The following is a 23,789-nucleotide window of genomic DNA, read 5'->3' on the forward strand; positions in this document are numbered from 1 at the left end:
TATTTTACATATTTTTGGTTCAAAATTTTCACTGTTATGTTTAGCAAATGGTTGTTAAAATTCACAATTCCTTGTATATTTTTCTTGCCAAGTTTTTACCTCCTCTATGGTAGTTATAGTTGTCCTGTATTCGTCGGCTGGATTTGCCTTAGACCCATTTGATGTTGTCGGTTGGTATCGGTTATTTTGCTTTGTGAAACAGTGTTCAAACCTCTGTTGCTAATCTATGTGCTAATTTTTGTGTATAATGAGGCAGACTTATAGCTGCTAGTAGTTACATGACTTGCCAACTTACCTATAGTAATGCTCAATTATCATTTCCTATTACTTCATAAGTTGAAAGAAATACCCATATCATAAAATATTTAGATTTTGAGTGAACTTTGTCACCATTCAATAATGAAAAGTTATAACACTTTGATGCAAAATCAAATATAATGAGATTATCTTCAGGCTTGTTTGCACTTCGATTGCGTTTCAAAGTCAGGAAAATAAAAAATGATTGGTTGTTTAAACTAATGATCTCCCAACCTGACTTTGGGTATTTTTGCACACTTTAATCATGATTATTAATTCATATTTATAACTTTTTTTATTAATATAATTGATATGAACAGCAATTTAATTCGTATATTGATTAATGAGTTACATGTACTTATTTACCTTCATATTAAGATCTAAATCAATAAGGATTTGTAATTCAATACAATCAATAATAATACATACCTCAATGAAATGAATAAAGATGTGTTACTCAATAATTAATAATTATAACATATATTTACAATAAACAATATAAAATGATTTATATATAAATGTTAACCCATCTTTGAAAAGTTTTAAAGATATTAGTTATCTTTTATAGAACAAGAATCTTAACTCATTTGGATGGAAGGTGAATGAAAATTATAATGTTAGTTGTAATTATATATTTTTATTATTAAGGAACACATTCAATTTACTCTTTGCTCAACACAACAAACCCAAATTGTGAAAAAATATTTGGAGTTCAAATAACTCAATAAAATCAATAAAATACGTAGCTCAATAAAATGAATAAAGATGCGTTACTCAATAATTAATAATTATAATACAAAGTGACTTATGCATGTCAACTAATCTTTGAAGATGTTTTAAAGACATTAGTTATCTTTTATAGAAAAGAGATCCTAACTCACATTAATGAAAATTATAATGTTAGTTCTAATTATAATTTTTTTTTATTAAGAAACACATTCCATTTAGTCTTTGTTCTTCCTCTTCACTCCACACAATGAACCCAAATTGTGGAAACAAATAATTCAGAAAATAATTTTTTTATATATTTGGTATTAATGTATCTCATCTAGAGCTCGGCAATGAGTTTGATCAGCACGAACTGACACGATATAACACGATATTAGTACGGAATGACACAATACAATATTATCTTACTCGAGTCGTGAGTTGGACACGAAACAAATACAAGACGACACAATCACGATACGGTTATGAGCTTATATGATCGTAACACGGTCACGAGTCGACACAGACACAATATGAGTATAGATACGACACGAGCACGAGTATACACACGAAACGACATAAACATAATTAGTCACATGACCTAAGCTACTCAACTTTACATCAACATTTTTTCTAAATTTATTTAGATTCTCATTCAATTAATAAATTATTTAATTTTATATATGTAATATATACAATTAAAACTAAATATACTAAATTAAAATAAAATATTAACTTAAATTATATAAATTAAAATAAAATATAAATATAAAAAATAAATTATATAAATAGAAATGTGAGTCTTCAAATATTTCTCTCCAAAATTACTTTTATTAATTAATTAATTTATTTTTAAAATTTAAAATTATTTAATTATGTAATTATTATTAATACATTAAATAATAAATATATTATAATATTTAATTTGATAATATAATATTATATATTTATAATTTCTACCTACATTTCCATTAAATTATAATATAATAATATATATTTATAAATATGTCAACTACAAATTTATTAAATTTCTACTCACCTTTCTCATTTCTTTTCTCAAACTACCCACACATTTCCCATTTCCTTCCCCAAACTACCCATCTTTACATTAATATTCTCAAACTAAATATATTAAATTCTTATTCAATTAATAAATTATTAACTAATTTTATTTAGATAATTATTTGTAAATTTAAAAACATATTTTAAATAATTGACATTCAAATTATTATTTATGAAACTATATGTTAAAATTTATATCTACACATATTACAAATTTAACATATTAATTAGTTTTTTTAATAACATATTTATAACATTTAACTTATTAAATTAATTTAAGTTTTCTAAACTAAAATAAATAAATAAACTAATAATAATATTTTTTTAATTTTTACTAACAATATAATATAATTTAATATATATATATAAATAAATAATAATGAGTGTGTCAATACACGACATGACACACATGAAAACGGACATCGTCACTATATGATTGAGTCGAAACTCTAGTCGGAATAATATGAAACACAAATTTAAACACGAATTATCACGACACGAATAAACTCATGGATACGAATTAACACGACACGAAAGAGCCCGTGGATTATAATATTTTTAATGGGTCAAGACACACGATACAACACTCATAAGATTAAGACACAACATAACATGACACGATTGAGAGTCTAACACGACTTGCGTGAATCAAATACGAACGTTTAAGCACGATGTCCAACTCTAACTTAGTCCTTAAAATTTTGTCAAATTGAAGCTATATAATTGGACCTAATACATAACCTTTGTTGTGCAAGGTTGGAAAGACTTTTTAGTAACTATAATTACCAATATAGAGAAAAGCTACTTTATTTACCTATTTATCTTATATTCTAATTAGCTTTTCTCTAATCTCATTCATCAATCAAAGGTAATTTAGAATAAAAACAAACTCTTTATATTGGGTGGAGAAGGATGCTCATTTTTTATTTCATTAGTTTACAAAGAATATATATTTTCCTATATAACATTACTAGCTTAGAATCACTCACACAATTCATTCCCTTCTTTCTTTCTAGCTTTCTAAAATATTGAGAAAAATGGCTTAGTTCTAGTTGTTCTTTGGGTGGTGGTGATAGTTGCCGTCGGATACAAGATTTTAAGTCTTTCCAAAGTTCTTTCTAGGGACATACAAGAGAAGGAGCTGAAGTCGGTTAGAGTTCGCGACCACATGAGATTCAGTCATGTGCAAAAGACCTAATTACATGGAAAAGCCACCCCAAGTTCTCATTTCTAGAAACATTTCGTGATCCCTACATTGGAGGGTATTTAACTTTGCTAGATTATTAATATTTTTTGTGTCGTTTTTATAACTTATAACTAATTGATTTAACATGAACATGTTACATTATACTACAATTCAGTTTGGGTCTCCTCCCAAAAAGCTCCATGTTCAGATTGACACTAGGAGCGACGATTTGTGGGTTAACTGCAAATTCTGTCCCAACTAGAGTTGGGCAATGAGTTGAATAATACGAACCGACACGATCCAACACGATAATAGTACGGAACGACACAATACGAATTCACTCAGGTCGTGAGTTGGACACGACACAAGAACGAGACGACACGATCATGGTCATGAATCGACACAGACACGACACAAGCACGATTATACACACAAAACGACATAAATACAATTAGTCACATGACTTAAGTTACTCAACTTTACATTAACATTTTTTCAAAATCTATTTACATCCTCATTTAATTAATATATTATTTAATTTTATAAATATAATATATATATATAATTAAAACTAAACATATTAAATTAAAATATTAATTTAAATAATATAAATTAAATTAAAATATAATATAATAAAAATAAATAAATTATATGAATAGAAATGTGAGTCTCTTAATAAATCTCTTTAATATTATTTTATTAATTAATTGATTTATTTTTAAAATTTTAATTAATATTAATACATTAAATAATAAATATAGAATAATAATTTAATTTTAATAATATAATAATATATATTTATAATTTATACCACCTTTTTATTAAATTATAATATAATAATATACGGGAAATTTGACTAAATAACCTCAGAGATGAGGTTATTTGAGCCGGTGGTAAATTACTAATTAAATTGCGCTCGTGGTCTTTTTATTTTTTTTTTTGACGAAATTGCCCTTGTAGCGAAACGCTAAGTCCCTTAGCGTTTCGCTAAGTGGATTAGGTTTAGTATAAATACTTAAATTTTTCCATTTCCTTCATTTTCTTTCTCTCTCTTCGCTCTCTTCTCTTGTTCTTTCTTTGACGGCGGCGACGGAGGCGGCGGCTACGGCGACGGAGGCGACATAGCTTACATGATCTTGATTTCAAACCCTAACCTAAATCGATTTATGTTTTTATTTACACGATCTTCATTTTAAACCCTAACCCTAAACTTATTTTGCATGCAGGTGAAGGATTTGAAGGTCGAAGAAAAAAGGAGAAGAAGATCTTCATTTCAAACCTTAACCTAATTCGATTTATGTTCATGTTTCCATTATCTTATCTTCATTTCAAACCCTTCGATTTAATCTGTTCTTATTTGGTTCATATTGGTTCTGTTTCAGGGAAGATTCGCTAAGTGTTTACCGTTTCGCTAAGTGCTTATCGTTTCGCTAAGTGCTTACCGTTTCGCTAAGTGCTTATCGTTTCGCTAAGTGCTTACCGTTTCGCTAAGTGCTTACCGTTTCGCTAAGTGCTTACCGTTTCGCTAAGTGCTTACCTTTTGTTTCTTTTTTAGACCTTGTTCGTATAAGGGTATGAAAAAAATGTTTTATGCAACTAATTAAAAATTTCACTGAAATCTTTTGCATATGGTGTAGACTGATAAGGAGTCAAAGATGAGGAGCAATAGTTATAATCCATTTTTTGAAGATCATCACTCCCATGAGTACATATACTGAGCTTTGCGACTTATTGTTGCCTTTATGATGAAGACTCTTTGTTTAGATCGGGATGGATGGAATGATGTATTATTATTATTATTAGTTATGTGTGTGTGAATGCTACTTAAGATTAAGATGATGACGATGTTTTTCTGTTTGTTGCAGCAAATACAGTAATGTTCTTTCTTTTTATAAGGTTGCTAGAGAGAACTAAACTAAACTTGGCTATGTAGATATAATTGTTTTAACTTGTGTGCTTTTTGTGACATTAATATATAATGTTCATTTTTTCAGTATTTTTGGCACTCATCATCTTTTTATTTTGATTGTTTTTGCATATGATTAAAAACAAATTCTAGAGTTTACTCTTAAAAAGTATATTAGTTATTGTAAGACGTGAGAAAATAGACTATAAATATCCAAAACAAACCACAAATATATCATTATATTAACTGTGATTTTATGATGGGGATTTAGTCGTTGCGATCTCTTTAAGATTCAAGAGGTACTCTTCGTGACACTTTATTCCTACTATCGGGTCGGTTTTGATACAAGTATCGTTACCCGTGAAGAAATATACTAAAAGTACCTCGAGACCAATATAATCAAGCTCAAGAGGTACCCTAATAAAGGTATTTATAGTTTATTAGTGAAGTACATATTTACAATAATTGATACAAATAAACAAATAATCTTTGCTCTTGCTAACACTACAAAAAGCTTCGGGGCTCCTGTTAGCACTACAAAAAGCTTTGGTCCTTTTCTCGGGTTCATAGAGTCGTGTTTCGTTTACCAACAACGGAAGACCCCACAATGCAGGTAGCAACAACAGTTAGGAACAAGATGTCGTCAGCCTCAATGAAACTCCAAAAGAACATTTATTGGAAAGTCTATTGTGTTTTTTTCGCTTCTATTTTTGTTTCCTCTTAGAGGAGATCAACATTTTTTAATTCCATCATATTCTTTCAAAGCATTTATGCTTTGTTCTAATTTAATAACATCATATTCAAAAAAATATTATTTAATAAGTGTAAGATAATAGCCTGAAAAAAATTGATCAATAATATAAAATTTGGTGGCAAAAACATATACAAATGTTAGACAAACCAAATATAACGAATGATGAGACTGCTGGTTGATGAAATAACTAGACAACTCGATATAGCAAACATATTAGGAAATGTGTTTTACAATCAATGTTTCATCGAAATGGATGTAAAGAAGAAACTCGTCATTATCTGTAATGACAATATTATCTGATTTATTTGCAGAGAACATCATCTATTATTGCAGCCAAACTTGAACATATACAAACAAACAAAATAAGTAAAAAAAAGAGAATTGTGATCAAATTCATTAGTAACCAATGGAAATTATAACAATGACAGAATTACAATAACAATAACCAAAATTACAAAGCCAAAAAACACCAACTTCATCAACATCCCACCTCTCTTTCTTTCTTTCTCTCTAGCTATATTCAAAAATTACAACAAATTATCTTCCTTCAATCTCCCATGTCTGGATGATGTATATGTTTCTTCTCCATGTCTTGACGGGGATTGGGGAAGAAGTAGAAGAAGATTACCTCAAATCCAGCGCTTGCGTCCTCCTCGTGAGTTATGAGCTCCTTGAAACCACCTATCCCATCCTACCACTGCTGGACCTTTAGTGCTGCATGCAGTTCAGTTAAATTAATTCTCAACAATGTTAATAATCTATCATCTATCTATCTACTACTGCTCTTAACTCTTTCTATAAATCAAACAGTTAACAATAAATAAAATGTAAAGGGATTGATGAAATTGTACATACATAGGGAGCAAAAGATCAGACAGACTTTGTCCAAGATTATCTATCATTTATCTATCTACTACTGCTATTATTTCCGTTTATTGATTATCTAAATACATAATGATCTCCAATATACACCATAAGAAAATATATCTATGTACTTTAAACATGCAGACTTTGTCCAAAATTATCTAAATGGTTGAAAATGCTTAACATATCCTTTGTATTATGTATAATCTTCAAAAAGAGATAGGAAAATCTCTAGATAGCTTAACAATGCATAATAATAATAATAAAAAAAAAAAAATAGGGTTCAATATATCCATTTCGAAATGTTAAGCACTTAGCGAAACGCTAAGCACTTAGCGAAACGCTAAGCACTTAGCGAAACGCTAAGCACTTAGCGAAACGCTAAGCACTTAGCGAAACGCTAAGCACTTAACGAAACGCTAAGCACTTAGCGAAACGGAAAGTAAACCCTAAACAACAGATTCGAAGATGCATAAACCAAACATCAATAATAAACTTGAAGTATAATAGGATAAACGTACCAAGTGGAATCGTGCTTGTGCTCGTCGTGGAGCTTATCGTCGTGGATTTCGCCGTCGCCGCCGATTGCCGCCGCCCAGCTTAGAGAGAAGGAGGAGAAGAGCGGGAAGAGAGAGAAAAGAAAAAAAGATATGAAAAAAAATAGGCTGGAATATATTAAATAATAAGGGTAATCTGGACATTTCACACCTTACCACTTAGCGAAACGCTAAGTCCCTTAGCGTTTCGCTACAAGGGCAATTTCGTCAAAAAAAAAATAAAAAGACCACGAGCGCAATTTAATTAGTAATTTACCACCAGCTCAAATAACCTCATCTTTAAGGTTATTTAGTCAAATTTCCCTAATATACAGTTATAAATATGTAAATTATAAATTCATTTTAATTACTACCACCTTTATTATTTCATTCTTCAAACTACTCACACTTTTTGCATTTTCTTATTCAAATTACCCACATTTATATTAACATTCTCAGACTACAAACTACAACGTCTTTTTAAATATATTTATATTCTCATTTAATTAATAAATTATTAATTAATTTTATTTGAATAATTATTTAAAAATTTAAAATACGTTTTAAATAATTGAGTTTGAAAAAAACTATATATTAAAATTTATATCTACCCATTCTTATATTTTTGTAACATATTAATTATGTTTTTAAATAATATATTTTCTACATTTAACTTATTAAATTAATTTAAAAATTTTAAATTAAAATAAATAAGTTAATAATCATATTTTATAATTTTTACTAATAATATAATTTAATATATATATATATATATATAAATAAATAATTAATATGAGTGTGTCAAGACATGACACAATGAAACGAGCATCGACACGATTAGGTCGAAACTCTAATCGGAATAATACGAAACACGAATGTAACTACGAGTTACCACGACATGAATAAACCCGTGAACACGAATTAACACGACACGAAAGAGTCCGTGAATCATAATATTTTGAGTGAGTCACAACACGACACGCATAAGATTGAGACACGACATAATTGAATGTCTAACACGACTTGTCCAAATCGAATACGACCGTTTATGCACGATGCCCAACTATCTGATCAATGGAAATTGTTTTTCTTTGTTGAACTTGTCAGACATGTCTTCTGTTATTGTGGAATGATAGTCTCCAAATTTTGACTTCTTTTTATAATTCATATTTTATTAGTTACACGTTTTAATACATAGATATTTGACTACTTTTATAAACATTGTGGTATCCTGCATGATTGTCTTATTTGTATTCACCTTGCAAATTTGGTTTATTGAAAAATAAGAATCTCTCATTTTTTTTAAATCACTCTCTTCATGCTCACATTGTGTTTAAACATGCTCTATTTGATACAGGAGATTTCTTAAGCGATATAGACAATATTAATCGTAATCACCAAATTGAAATAACTCTTGGCATTTGCAAATGTTCAACATTTAGTGTTATTATGCCGTTCAACAATGTTATAAGTGAACTGATTGCAAAAATCACTTGGAATCTTCCTTGATTATAGCTTATATAAGTGTATCATCCCATCAACCTAGACGTTGAACAAAATGGAATTATGGTTGAGTTGACTCTCATTCCCAAGTATTTGATTGTTGATATATGTTTCACTAAATTCTGTGCATGCTATTAAATTTCAAAATTAGACCATATATTATTGTAATTATGGAAATTACTTAAATTTATAATTTTAAAATAATATTTTAAATTTTTATATCTAAAATTATTCAAAGGAAGAATTAAAAACTTAATTAGAATCAAATTAGGGTTAATTATTTTGATAAACTCTAACTAAAAAATTATTTGAAAATTCAAAAATAATTTGAAGTTAAAATATTGTATTTATTTTATACAAATTAAACCCAAGAAGGGGTTAAAATTATTTAATTAGGATTTAAACATAAATTATGTATAATTTGTGTCTTAAAACAATTAAATAAATACCCAAAAATACTCAAAAATAAAATTAATGGACATAATTTTTATTATGTTTCCAAAAATATTTTTTGTTTGTGTCTTAAAACAATTAAATAAATACCCAAAAATACTCAAAAATAAAATTAATGGACATAATTTTTATTATGTTTCCAAAAATATTTTTTGTGCAATTTTTGGTGAAGAAAAATGCAAAAAAGAGATTAAAATTTGATTTTAAATAACTTTTTTTTATTAAAAGTAAAACTGATAATCTTGTGTAGTCGAAATTATGTTTAATTGATACAACAAGATTCAGGACTATTAGGATAGAATTAGGGATATAATCTCAAATTGACAAATTCAACTTGAATTCATCCTCCTCAACCGACCTAAAGTCCTTAGGTGTTTCTCTATCAATCCATCAAACAATCAATCTATATTACACTACAAATCAAAGAATTCAAATTTTGCCAAAAACTGATTTTTGTGAAAACAATCTCCGGCAATCCAAGCTTTGATCCAGGCTTCTGGACAGTTTTCAACAACTCATTGGAGTGTTCTCCAATTATTGGTATGCATTTAGAACCTTTGTAATTCAATTTGTGATTGAAAATTGAATTATTTCAAGTTTGACCGGTTTAATCGGTTCTATAGTTCAATTGTATGATATCTTTGTTTAGAATCAATTCTGTTGAAAGAGATTCAATCAAATCAACCTTAAACTAAAAAAACAAAAATTTAAATGAAAATTTTGGATTTTTGAAAATTCATGTTCTTGAGTTTTAATCTTGTTTTAATTCAAATAGCAGCTAAACATGTTAAGATGATTTCTCAATATTTGTAACATCATTTTAATCATGTTTGATCAAACAATATTTTTAAAAATTTTGAATTTGGATTTCATCTTCAAAAATCATTGTAAATTGTAATGATGTTCTTGTTTTGGTTGTGTTCAACTATGTTAATCATTTCAAAGCTAATAAAACAAGAATTAGGCTATGATATGACATAATTTAAAAGATCCCAATTTTTGACCTACAAACGGTTTTTAAAAATTGACATTTGTAAAGATCGATTGATCGTAATTAGGGTTAGGGCTTTTGTTCTTCATAATCATATGAACCAACTGCAATCTACAGATCATGATTCCATGATCTATATCAAAAGTTATGGCACCTTCAATTCTTGACCAATTCAAGAACACTCGGTCCTCTTGGACCAAGGCACATGACCGAGGTTCTTAGCCTAGAACCGAGGGCGAGGACCGAGAATCTTAATCTAGGGTCCAAGGATCCAGACAGAAAAAAAAATTAGGCCAAGTCCGAGACCAAGGACCGATGTTCTTAAGTCTAGGACCGGTGTTCTTGAGTAAGGACCGAGAGCCACAACCGAGAAAACTTAGCCCGGGTCCAAAGGCTAAGGACCAATGATCTTAGCCTAGGACCGAGCCCTCCCTTTAACATATGACTGATTTTTCGAACCTAGGATCGATGAACCCGACCTAGTTTTCTAACTTAGGACTGAGCCCTCCGCTTAGCCTATGACTGATTTTTCTAACCTAGGGCCGAGTCCATACCCATGACCAAAGACCGAGCAGCTCGAGTCTGAGACCGAGCATCCCGAGCCCCGATCCAAACCCTTCGGTTATTTGACCAAGGGTCTTGAGCCCCGGTCCAGACCAACTAGATCGAGCCCAACCGAGCCTAGATCGGTATAAACTGACCCAAGTTTTAGGACCCCGATCCTAAGGCATATTTGATTCCACTTTTCAAAATTTAAAATTATTTTGATAATTTTAGAACTCCAATCTATTTTAAAATGATCCCGAAAGGGTTTTTACTCAGTTTTATATCAACACAATCGCATGTATGCCCTTCTAAATAATTTTGTATAATTATTTACTTAAACTAAATTCATCCGTGTTTAGGACCCCTAGACTAATAATTGAATAATCAATGTTATAAATAAATATTTTAATATCCAGAATTTTATTATAAAATAAGACCGTCCTTTGATGGGCACGGAGGACATAATACGAAAGCTCTTTTCCGAGCATAACCAAACAACGAATCCCTCATAAAAACTTTGGTAAAAATATGTTTATACACATAGTTTACTAATTTTTCTAAAATCATTTGGCGACTCTGTTTTCAAAATAATAATCTCTTAAATTAATAATGTTGGATTAATTTAAACTGAATTACAACCAAATTTCTAGATTATTAAAATTTGAGTAAAAATTAATTATTTTTACATAATTGATTTTTAAAGCAATTAGGTATTATCAAATTTTTTTAAAAATTAGTTGTTTCATTTTAAAAGATGTCTCAAACACAAACCAATGTTAAAATCATTGAACTTCAAGCAAACTTTTGGGTTCCTCCCCTTATTGCCACGTGTCCAACCGACCCATGTTAAACTATGGGAACCAAAGGGAACATACCACGAGATAAAAAAAAACTTTATCCTCCATTTTATTGTGAAATTTCATTTTTCACATTCTTCATTAATGAAAATACCCGTTTGGTAGTAGCGGTAGAAAATGATAATGTAAAAGAAGATAGTCAATCTAGTACATCTAGGTCAATTGTTATTGACATATAATTATATAATTACATTGCAAACTTGCAAATATTATAATTATTAATGAGTCAGAATGCATTTTTTGGATTTAAAGATTACTAAGAAAAATAATTTTTTTAATAATAACTTAATAAATTGAGTATTTTACTCTATCAAAAACATCAAAGCGGTAATAATGCTCAACTATACTATAACAACCAATCTTACATTTACAGTCAATTTCATTGAATTAGCAAAGATATTAATTTCTTAAAAAATAAATCATTCACCTGAATTGTTAAGTTTTTGAAAGCTAATTTTGATAGGATAGACAAATGTAATAACAATCAAAATGTGTTCGATTTTTGTTTTTATGGAGTTGACAAAGAAGATTTACTGTTCTCATAATAATCTTATGAATAAAATGTTAAAAGTGAAAACAAATTCAAAACTTGTCATATTTTTGTAAATCATTGAATTTTAGCCTTTAATTCTTATATTTGGAAAATGATCATTAAGAAGTTCATTTTCCCCCCCTAAATTTTAACGGTGAAAGCTGGTAGAAGTGGGATTTTGTCTTCTCAACTGGATTGGCGCCATTGTTGAACAGAACTAACCGCGTGGAAGAAACCACTGCCCGCTCCTATAAAAGCTAAAGAAGTAGAAGACCGTTATTGTCTTCTGTACACTGATTGTGAGTGGGGGATTGTAGAGGGGAAGGGTGAAAGGAAGCTGTAGGCCTGTAGCAGTCGTCTTGTTCTGGGCTTCAATTCAAATTTCTTCCTCTCCTCAGGTTCTTTATTGTTTGTTTACTCATGTGTTTAATGATGAATTAAACGATGAATTTCATCAAGAAGCTATGCATTTGTGATTTCTTGCAATTGAGGCAAATTCTATACAAAATGTTCTGTTCTGATTTTATATTTGTTGGAAAAGTTCTTGAGTTGATGATGATGTGAATCAATTGGGTGTCATGGGTATTACTTTGAATTCATATGGTTCCATGTGTTAGATTCTATACTTCAAAAGTTCATAAAAAAAGTTTCCATCTTTGATGACCAAGATTGATTGCGATCTTGAGATTTTGATGAACAAGTGCCTTGGCATTTAGTTTGATCCTATTATTTATTGGCTTAAGCATGATGGGTATGACATATCTTGAAGAGATTTGATGATTTGAATGTCAAAATGCTATTCAATATGTTATTTATGAGTTTGAAGAGTCAATTCCAAATTGGTGAAAACAGAGGGTGTGACAGTTTGTGCTGCAGCTAAAAAACATACAATGGAAGAGCCTTCTGAAGTGGGGACGCAGAACGTGAGCGAGGATGGGGAAGAAGACAACGAGGAGGAAGGCAATGAAAATGGAGGTCGGATGAAGAAAGGGGAGGAAGAAGAAAGTGACAAGGAATTAGAAGAAGAACCTATTGAGAAGATTCTAGAACCCTTGGGAAAATTCAAGCTGATTGCTCTCGTCAAGGAGGTTGTCTCAAAGTTCCCGGATATAATTGAGTGCGTGCAGAGATTTGCTGATTTGGACCCTGCACACAGAAATATTTTTGTTCATGGTCTCGACTATGATTCTAACAGAGAAACTCTAATAATTGTATTTAGCAAGTACGGTGAGATTGAAAGTTGTGAGGTTGTCTATAACAATGTAGGCATGTCAAAGGGATACGGCTTCATTCTCTTCAAGCACAGGAGTGGAGCCAGTAAGGCATTGAAACATCCACAGAAGAAAATCGATAATCGATTGATCTCTTGCCATTTGGCATCAGCTGGACCTGTTCCTGCTCCTCCTCCTGTAGACTATTCATCGTCGGATTATAATCAGAGGAAGATTTTCGTAAGAAACGTGTCTTGTGACATTGACCCACTAAAACTAACCGAGTTCTTTGCTAGATATGGGGAGATTGAAGATGGGCCTCTGGGAATAAATAAACATACTGGGAAATTTAAAGGTTTCTGTTTTTTTGTGTACAAGAGCATTGAGAGTTATAGAAAAGCATTGGAGGAGCCTAATAAGATTTTTGAAGGGAAGATCCTGCACTGCTGTAAGCATGTCCCCAAATCAAATAAACCAAATCAGCGTCTTTCTGGACCAACCCCTGACCACCTCATTGCACCTTTCAGACCTGCTCTTGGATTTAACCCAGCTGTTGCAGCTCCAACTCTAGTTCTGGGTCCTTCGGTTGGACAGACATTGGATGCTCTTCTCGCCTCGCAAGGAGTTGGTTTGGGGTTAACAATGAATCAGGGCATGCCGCCAATGATGAACAATCCTGGTTATGGGAATCTGGTTGGAGCAAGCTATGATGGTAGTCAACCAGCTTACATATACCAGGATGGTTACCAAGATCCCCATTTAGGACAAGGATCAACTTGGCCAGCTTCAAGTGGTGCTTCTTACACGGATCATGGACAATAGGTAAATGAAAGGTATGCCAATATTGACTATTAACTTGGGTTGTTTGTTATGGTCATTTAAGTTTAATTTCATGTATAAAGTAAATACAATTTCACATACATTTGAAACCTGATCAAAGTGATGAATGCCAACCAAAGTTGGATCTTTATTCTGATTGACCAGTAATTCCTTAATAATTGTTGCTTAGATCATTTGTTAAAGTTATTCAATGATCATTTTTATGACCTACTACTTGTTACAGTTAATTTTTCTGCTTAAAATATGTTTTCATCAAGAACAGGTTTTTATAATTTGCATATTGATTTTGCAGATTCCTTCATAGATGCATCAAAACTTTAGTTCCTGGCTCTCTTCCAACTATGCCTTTGTATTTCTATCAAAAATAGGACACTGCTTCACAAATTTCAGATGGAAATGCACATTTTTTTTGAATTGTGTGTTCCTTTTTAAACATTGTACAAAATCTGGTTTGGCATGTTTAGGTTTAATGATAAACTTTCACATTAAAAAAATTACTCTCACATTGTCAATGATTGAATAGCAAAAATTGTACTTCTTTAATTGTTTTTATTTTCTTTCTCATCACCTTTTACTTAACCTTTCTTAGGTTTTATTGTGTAATTATTTTGCTTAAGTTAATTACAAGTGTCCATATATTTATTTTTTAGTTTGAGCCTATCATGTTTGTTTTTATAAATCATGAACTAATTAATTATTGGTAGTTTTATGATAAATGTAAACTTAATTATCATGGGAAAAATTATCAAAATATTATATCATAATAATTCAATTGTCATATTTATTTAATTTATTAAGTAATGATATATTATAAGACTCTAATGGATATTAAGAGCCAAATTTTGATATATATATATATATTAAGGATATAGATAAGCAAATATTTTAATTAAAATTTTATTGATAGTCTATTGGTCATTCAGAAGAGATTTGAACTTTTTTTTAAATTAATTTTTATTATTTCAAATAAAGGATAACATATATATAAAAAAATTAAATTTCAAAATAATATTAATAAAATTAAAATAATTAATTAAAATCTAAATGATAAATAATATGACAAATTTACTATAATTAAAATTCTAATTAAGAAGATTTAACATCGTATAATTTTTTTTCATATAATTCAAAAAAATATATAACGATGAGTAACGAATTAGAGCAAGTGAAACAACCCAATCAAACCGTATTAAAATTCTCTACCGCGAGAAAAAATTATCCTTAACGAGAGTGGTTAACCAAAGTTAAAAATATGTTCTGTTAAGTGATAAATAATCATTTACATATATGATAAAAAAAAAATGAAAGCATCTACATGTTTGATTCTCACTCAACATTCTCAATCAAAACTTTTTAAATAAAAGTGAATGTCATTAAATGATTAAATGATGATACATTCTATATTAAAGTGATGATAGCGGATACCATAGGAAGAATTTCAATCGAAATTTTATTAAAAAATAACTTTAAATCTAAGTAACTTCATTCCTTATAAAGATCGACACAAACTCGAAAAATGACTCGAAAAATGATTATTAGGATAATCGAAAAGAATGAGCTCCTAACGACATTTCAACAGCTCGAAATATTATTCAAATTATAAAAATGGGGTAAAAAAAATATAATCGGCCTAAAAAGATGCGACATCATAAAAACATAACATTAATATAAATTTTAACGGTGAAAGCTGAGGTTAGAAGTGGATTTTTGTCTTCTCAGTTGGATTGGCGCCATTGTTGAACAGAACTAACTGCGCGGAAGAAACCGCTGCCCGCTCCTATAAAAGCTAAAGAAGTAGAAGAACGTTGAGGAGGACCGAGAGAATTAGGGAGAACATTCTTGTCTTCTATACATTGATTGAATAGCAGTCGTCTATTCTTGTTCTGGGTTTCAATTCGAATTTCTTCCTCTCTTCAGGTTCTTTATTGTTTGTTTACCCATGTGTATAGTGATTAGTCAAGTGTTTAATGATGAATTAAACGATGAATTTCATCAAGAAGCTATGCATTTGTGATTTCTTGCAATTTAGGCAGATGCTATAAAATGTTCTGTTTTGATGCACAAATTGTGTTACAATCTGATTCATATTTGTTGGAAAAGTTCTTGAGTTGATGATGTGAATCAAATGGGTGTCTTCTTATTAATTTGAATTCATATGGTTCAATCTGTTAGATTCTATACTTCAAAAGTTCATAAAAACAGTTTGCATCTTTGATGACCAAGAATCTTGGTCCAAGATTGATTGCGATCATGAGATTTTGATGAACAACAAGTTCCTTGGCATTTAGACTGATGGGTATGATTTATCTTGAAAAGATTTAATGATCTGAATGCATTTTGAATTGAATCAGGGCATGCCGCCAATGATGAACAATCCTGGTTATAGGAACAAGGTTGGAGCCAGATATAAACCGGGGTGCTTCAGGTGGCGCTTTCCTATCTTCTTGTTATCCTAGGCATCCAATTATGCTGCTTTTGCTTCTTCTTTTCCAGTATTTTGCTGCTTTTGCTTCTTCATTTCCGGTGGCTCAAAATTCAGAGCTCCAATCTTCATTTCAACAACTACCTAATCTGATTGAGGATTTTGGAAATATTGATATTAACATTCCTTCCTCTTCAGTCCAATTTGATCCTGATCCTGATCCTGATCCTGATCCTGATCATGACATTCCTTCCTCTTCTTATGCTGCTACTGATGATTTTTCGGTGGCTCATAATTCAGAGCCTCTTATTGTTACCCATAATAATACTTTCTCTTCATTACAGCAACCACTTGATCAGATTGAGAGTTTTAGAAATATTGATCTTAACATTCCTTACTCTTCAGTCCAATTTGATCCTGATCCTGATCATGACATTCCTTCCTCTTCTTATGCTGCTACTGATGATTTTCAGGTGGCTCATAATTCAGAGCCTCTTATTGTAACCAATAATACTTTCTCTTCATTACAACAACCACTTAATCAGATTGAGAGTTTTAGAAATATTGATCTTAACATTCCTTACTCTTCAGTCCAATTTGATCCTGATCATGACATCCCTTCCTCTTCTTATGCTGCTACTAATGATTTTCCGGTGGCTCATAATTCAGAGCCTCTTATTGTTACCAATAATACTTTCTCTTCATTACAACAACCACTTGATCAGATTGAGAGTTTTAGAAATATCGATCTTAACATTCCTTACTCTTCAGTCCAATTTGATCCTGATCATGACATCCCTTCCTCTTCTTATGCTGCTACTGATGATTTTCCGGTGGCTCATAATTCAGAGCCTCCTATTGTTGCCAATAATACTGATCAAAATTTGCCATCATCTTCTTCTCAGAATTATTGTCCAGAGCTCCCTTCAATCCAATCTCCAGATATTTTTAATTTGCCACCAATTGAGAATCTAAACCTGTCACCCATACAGTCAAATTATAAGTCTAGTCTAAAGAGAACCTACAATCAAATGTCAACTACTATAGAGGATTGGGATGCATTATTGGGAAACAACTTTTTTGAATTGAACCAATCACAAAAAACAACAACAATGTCTGATTGGGGTGTGTTTTTTTCTTTAGCTTATTTCATATTTTATTTATTATATACATGATGTTAAATTTGATATTTGTTACTTTCTTGTGTAGGAAAAATTATACACGACGAATTATTCAGCTCTTTTGACTTTGGTCGTAACATCTTCGTGTTAAAACCAAATGAAGAAGACGAAAACCAAATGAAAAGAGGAGAACCAAATGAAGAAGACAAGAATGAAGAAGACGAAAACCAAAGGAAGAAGAGGAGAACCAAATGAAGAAGACGAGATGACATGTACATTGTGTGCCCTAAATATCTCATGATTAGTGAAAACATTTAAGTGTATACCAAATTTTAATTTAAAATTTTATATTAGTTAATGGTAATTTGATAGAGTTTTTCTTTTGGAGAAATGTTTCATTAGTGAGTTTTTTTTTGTTGTTTCTTAAAATTAGCATTGTAGTCTTTTACTCTTTTATTGATCCAATTTCTTAAATCATGCCCATTCTTGATTAATGTTTATTTAATTATAATATTTTTAACATAATCAAATATAAGATTATTACTTAATTCATTAACAAACAAACAATAAAAAAACATATTAAAATACTTTTTAATTTATTATTATATATTAATGCCTCTTTAAAATATTTTATAAAAAAACCCATTTTTTAAAATTATACTAAATAAGATTATTAAAATAATTCATATATTATTTCAATAACCCTATATTGAACAAGGTTTATGTCTATGACTTGGTGTTGGTGTTGTTATTGCTTATTTATTAAATTTTATCATAATTTATATTTTGTTTAATTGTTTTCTATCATAAAAACTAAGAAAAAAAATATCATTTAAAATGTGTTAACTTTCTAAAAAAACTATCAAAATATTTTAACAAATTTAATTTTTTTTTTGGGTAATAAATAACATATCCAATTGAATAAGAGAAAGATTTATGGAAGACATGATTGGCTCAAAATAAATTATGTGATTTCATCCACTTATAAACAAAATTGTATAAAGGGAACTATTTAACTATGTCAACCTTTATTAATCTAATGTTTTCAATCAGTCACTCTCAATTATGATTTTGTTGAGGTTGAATTTTAAATAATTTAAAAAATGTGACATTCATTTTCATTATCAAGTCACATTATTTAATTTATCAAATAAAATTTGAATTAAAAAAATTAACATGATTAGTTCAGATCATAATCTCTTGAGCAAAAAGAATTTAAACAATTTAAGTATCTTAATGTTATTTTTTAATAAACTAATAAAATTATAGATAATACATAAATCTAGCATTAGTTAAAGTATAAATATTTTAAATAATCATCTCATAAAGGTATCTTATGTGCCAATAGTATTTTCTAAGTAGAGATGAAAAAGAGACAAATTAGGGATGGAAAATGACCATTTACGCTCAATTCAATTTCAAAAAATCAGAGTACACCTTTATAACATATTAATTAAAATTTCACATTTTAATATATATATATATATATATATATATATATATATATATTATTAAAATATTAGTTTGACTCATCCTATTAGGATAACTCAAGTATTTATAGTTTTGTCTAGAATTCGATTTTCATTAATAAAAATATACCGGTTCCACGTTATAACTTTTTAGTTTTTTTTTTATAAAAAATATTGATTCGATAGGTTTACTTCATAAATTTAAAAATAAACATCGATTCAACATTTTAACATTCTAAACATTTTAAAAAATCTCGGTTAAAAACATTAATAATGATGTAAATGAATATTTTATTTGAATATATATATATATATATATATATATATATATATATATATATATATATATATATAAATAAATATTTGAATTACAATTCCGAACTAAAAATATAAAATTAATTATAAAATTACATTGATTTGAATTCATTATAATTATAAATTATTATTTTTTTTATTAAATGATCTACCAAATCTAAAAATTCAAATTAGACTTCTCAATCTAATTATAAGAAACTATAAATGATTTAAATATAACTAAATCTAAAAATTCAAATTAGACTTCTCAATTCTAATTATAAGAAACTAAAAATTAACGCTCAACGTTAATTTAAATATAACCGTGATGTGCATTTGTTAGATGAGTCATTTTTGGAGCTAAAAGACAAAAAGAAACTAAAATTAATGCTCAACGAGTTGATTTAAATATAATCGTGACGTGTATTTGTTAGATGAGTCCTTTTCGGAGCTAAAAGACAAAAAGAAAGTTGTATAGGACTCAGGGAGAACGACAATTGCCGGAGTTGAGAAATTCGTCGAATTTTTGTGATTTTGACTCTATAACACTTGATCTTGAGTTAGCTGAGTTCATGTACTTTGATATAATCATTTCAATTTATTTACATATTCGTGATGCCTGAAAAATCCCTCTTTTCGGGATCGTTTCGTCAAATAGTCTCAATTTGAGTGGGGAAGGAAATCATTTATTAAAAAATATTTATACAAACATGTATTTTGATTATTAAATTAAAATTAGATCGAGGGGAGTTTTTATTCTTTTAAAATTCATTAATTTGATTTTAAAAGACGGGTTCGTAGTAGGGGTGAGCAAACGGGTAAACCCAACCCGTATTACCCAACCCATATTCAACTCAAATTAAATTTACTCAACCCATAATTCAACCCATATTATTTACTAATATGGGTTGGGTATGAGTGAGTATGAGTTGGGTAACCCAAATTATTTTATTTTTATTTTTTATTTAACATGTATTTGACTCATTTAACACATTTTTATTAGTTTAACACGTTTTCACGTTTTGACATTTTTAATACGTTTTTCACACGTTTTGACATGTTTAACACGTTTTTGGCACGTTTAACACATTTTTGACACGTTGAACACGTTTTTCATGTTTTTGGCATGTTTAACACGTTTTTAACACGTTTAACACGTTTTTGACGTGTTTGACACGTTTAACACGTTTTGACACGTTTTTTCACGTTTTCGACGCGTTTAACACATTTTGACACATTTTTAGCACGTTTAACACGTTTTAACACGTTTTGACACGTTTAACATATTTTTCACATTTTTGACACGTTTCACACATTTTTCACGTTTTTGGCACGTTTTGACACGTTTAACATGTTTTCCACGTTTTTGACACGTTTTGACACGTTTAACACGTTTTCGACACGTTTAATACGTTTTTCACATTATTGACACGTTTCACACGTTTTCACATTTTTGGCACGTTTAACACGTTTTGACACGCTTAACACATTTTGAGACGTTTAACACGTTTTGACACGTTTAACACGTTTTGAGACGTTTAACACGTTTTGACACGTTTAACACGTTTTTCACGTTTAACACGTTTTTGACACGTTTTTCACGTTTTCGACATATTTAATACGTTTTCGACACGTTTAATACGTTTTTCACACATTCAACATGTTTAACACATTTGACACGTTGGACACTATTTTCATATTTTGACATGTTTAACACATTTTTAACACGTTTGACACATTTTTCACGATTACGACACATTTAACACTTTTGACACATTTTTCACGTTTTTGGCACGTTTAACACGTTTTGACATGTTTAACATGTTTTTCACGTTTTTCACATTATTAACACGTTTAACACGTTTGTAACATGTTTAACACGTTTGTAACATTTTTAACATGTTTTCACACGTTTTTCACGTTTTTGGCACGTTTAACACGTTTCGACACATATTCCACGTTTTTGGCACGTTTAACACGTTTTCCTCGTTTTGGCACATTTTGATACGTTTAACAAGTTTTTGACACGTTTAACATGTTTTTCACATTTTTGACACGTTTAATACGTTTTCACATGTTTAATGTCAAACGTGTGAAAAACATATTAAACGTGTCAAAAATGGCAAAAATGTGTTAAACATGACAAAAACGTGTTAAAACTTATCAAAATGTGTTAACGTGCAAAAAAAATATATTAAACATGTCAAAATATGTTAAATGTGTAAAACGTGTTAAAATGTCAAAAACATGTTAAACGTGCCAAAAACGTGTTAAACGTGCCAAAAACGTGATAAACGTGTTAAACATGTTACAAACGTATTAAATATGTTACAAACTTGTTAAACGTGTTAAGAATGTGAAAAACGTGAAAAACGTGAAAAACATGTTAAATATGTCAAAAACGTATTAAACGTACCAAAATGTAAAAAATGTGTGAAAAACGTGTCAAATATGTCAAAAACGTGTTTAACATGCCAAAAACATAAAAAACATATTGAATGTGTGAAACACGTGTTAAATATGTGAAAAACGTGTGAAAATGTGTTAAACATATCAAAAACGTGTTAAACATGTCAAAAACTTGTTAAACGTGCCAAAAACGTAAAAACGTGTGAAAAACATGTTTTAATTGTGAAAGCGTGATAAGAATATTAAAAACGTGTTAAACGTGTGAAAAACGTATTAAACATATCAAAAACGTGTTAAAATGTCAAAAACGAGTTAAACGTGCCAAAAATGTGAAAAACGTGTTAAACTTATCAAAAACGTGTTAAACGTGCCAAAAACGTGAAAACCGTGTTAAACTTATAAAAAACGTGTTAACGTGTTAGTTATGTTAAAAACGTGTTAAACGTGCCAAAAAGGTAAAAAAGAAACGTGTTAAACTTGTCAAAAACGCGTTAAATGTATTAAACATGTCAAAAACGTGTTCAACGTGACAAAAACATGAAAAAACGTGTTATTAGTGTGAAAATGTGTTAAACATGTCAAAAACGTGTTAAACGTGTCAAAAACGTGAAAACATGTCAAAAACGTGAAAACGTGTCAAAAATGTGAAAATGTGTGAAAAACGTGTTAAACGTATGAAAAACGTGTTAAACGTGTGAAAAACGTGTTAAATGTGTAAAAAACGTGTTAAACGTTTGAAAAACATGTTAGAAGTGAAACGCGTTAAAAATATTAAAAACGTGTTAGACGTGTGCAAAATGTGTTAAACGTATGAAAAATATGTTAAACATGTCAAAAACGTGTTCGACTTAAAGTTGGAAGATGATTAGTTTATATTGGATTAATAATAGAGAATTAAACTAAATTTATATAATTTGGGTAATTTGGGTAACCCTAACCCAACCCAAATTAAACTCAACCCAAATTTAACTCAACCCATACTCAACCCAACCCATACTAACCAACCCAAATTAATATTTTGGGTTTGGGTTAGGGTTGGGTTTGGGTAAACCCATATTATGCTCACCCCTAGTTCGTAGGATCATAGGGTCGTCAATTGATTTTGAATAAAATCAATAAAAATGTTTGTATATGTGTTCGATGTTTGATTACACTCGGGAAAATATTTTCGCGTTATATTCTCTATACCCGTTATAGAACTATCTCTATTTTATAAAAGTTTGGCTATTTTCTGAAAATTTGGTTTTATTAAATTTTATTTAACCAATTATATTTCAAGTTTTAGACATGTATTGGTTTTTCTGTCATTTAAAATTTTAAAATAATATTTAAATGTTAATATATGCGATTGATGTCGAGAATTATTGAGAAAAATATAGTGAGTTGGAGAACACTCTTAAACTCTTTATGAAGCTTTAAGATGACCGAGAATCGAGTTTTAGAGCTTTACACAAGATCTTCAAAAATTTCAAAAGCATAAGAAAATATTTATGGCGGATTTTGTGGGAGTTGGATTTGAGGCTTGGGATTGATCTCATCTCTTTTATCTTAGCCGATGACTATTTATAGCCTTTATACGTCGGTTGAAGGAACAAATTCGAATTCGATACAAAATACAATTAATGACTTTTGTCTGATTTTGATCGTTCTCATTCAATTAGGTTATAATTAGGTCTATGACCATAGGTGAAATGATCAACAGGCTAGGGTGATCATGATGGAGTATTAACCGAGTTCCACTTTTGAAAAATCAAAAGTTTCGCTTGATGTCTATTTGTTAGTCACGAGGAAGAAGAAGACCCACAGACGCACGTCTAGGTGCATCATT

At 29.7% G+C, this 23,789-nt stretch overlaps 1 protein-coding gene across 1 annotated transcript; it reads left to right on the forward strand.

Moving 5' to 3' along the window:
• The first annotated feature begins 13,031 nt into the window (after positions 1-13,031).
• Positions 13,032-14,228, forward strand: LOC124929919 (UBP1-associated protein 2A-like). Its single transcript, XM_047470298.1, has one exon. It carries the CDS (start codon positions 13,086-13,088, stop codon positions 14,226-14,228), a length of 1,143 nt encoding a protein of 380 aa, XP_047326254.1. The 5' UTR covers positions 13,032-13,085.
• Positions 14,229-23,789: the final 9,561 nt, after the last annotated feature.

This window comes from Impatiens glandulifera, chromosome 3 (genome assembly GCF_907164915.1).
Source record: "Impatiens glandulifera chromosome 3, dImpGla2.1, whole genome shotgun sequence".
Taxonomy (NCBI): Eukaryota; Viridiplantae; Streptophyta; class Magnoliopsida; order Ericales; family Balsaminaceae; genus Impatiens; species Impatiens glandulifera.

What these genes read in the sequence shown, in the direction of transcription:
- LOC124929919 (XM_047470298.1), top strand. Translation starts at nt 13,086, where the DNA reads ATGGAAGAGCCTTCTGAAGTGGGGACGCAGAACGTGAGCGAGGATGGG.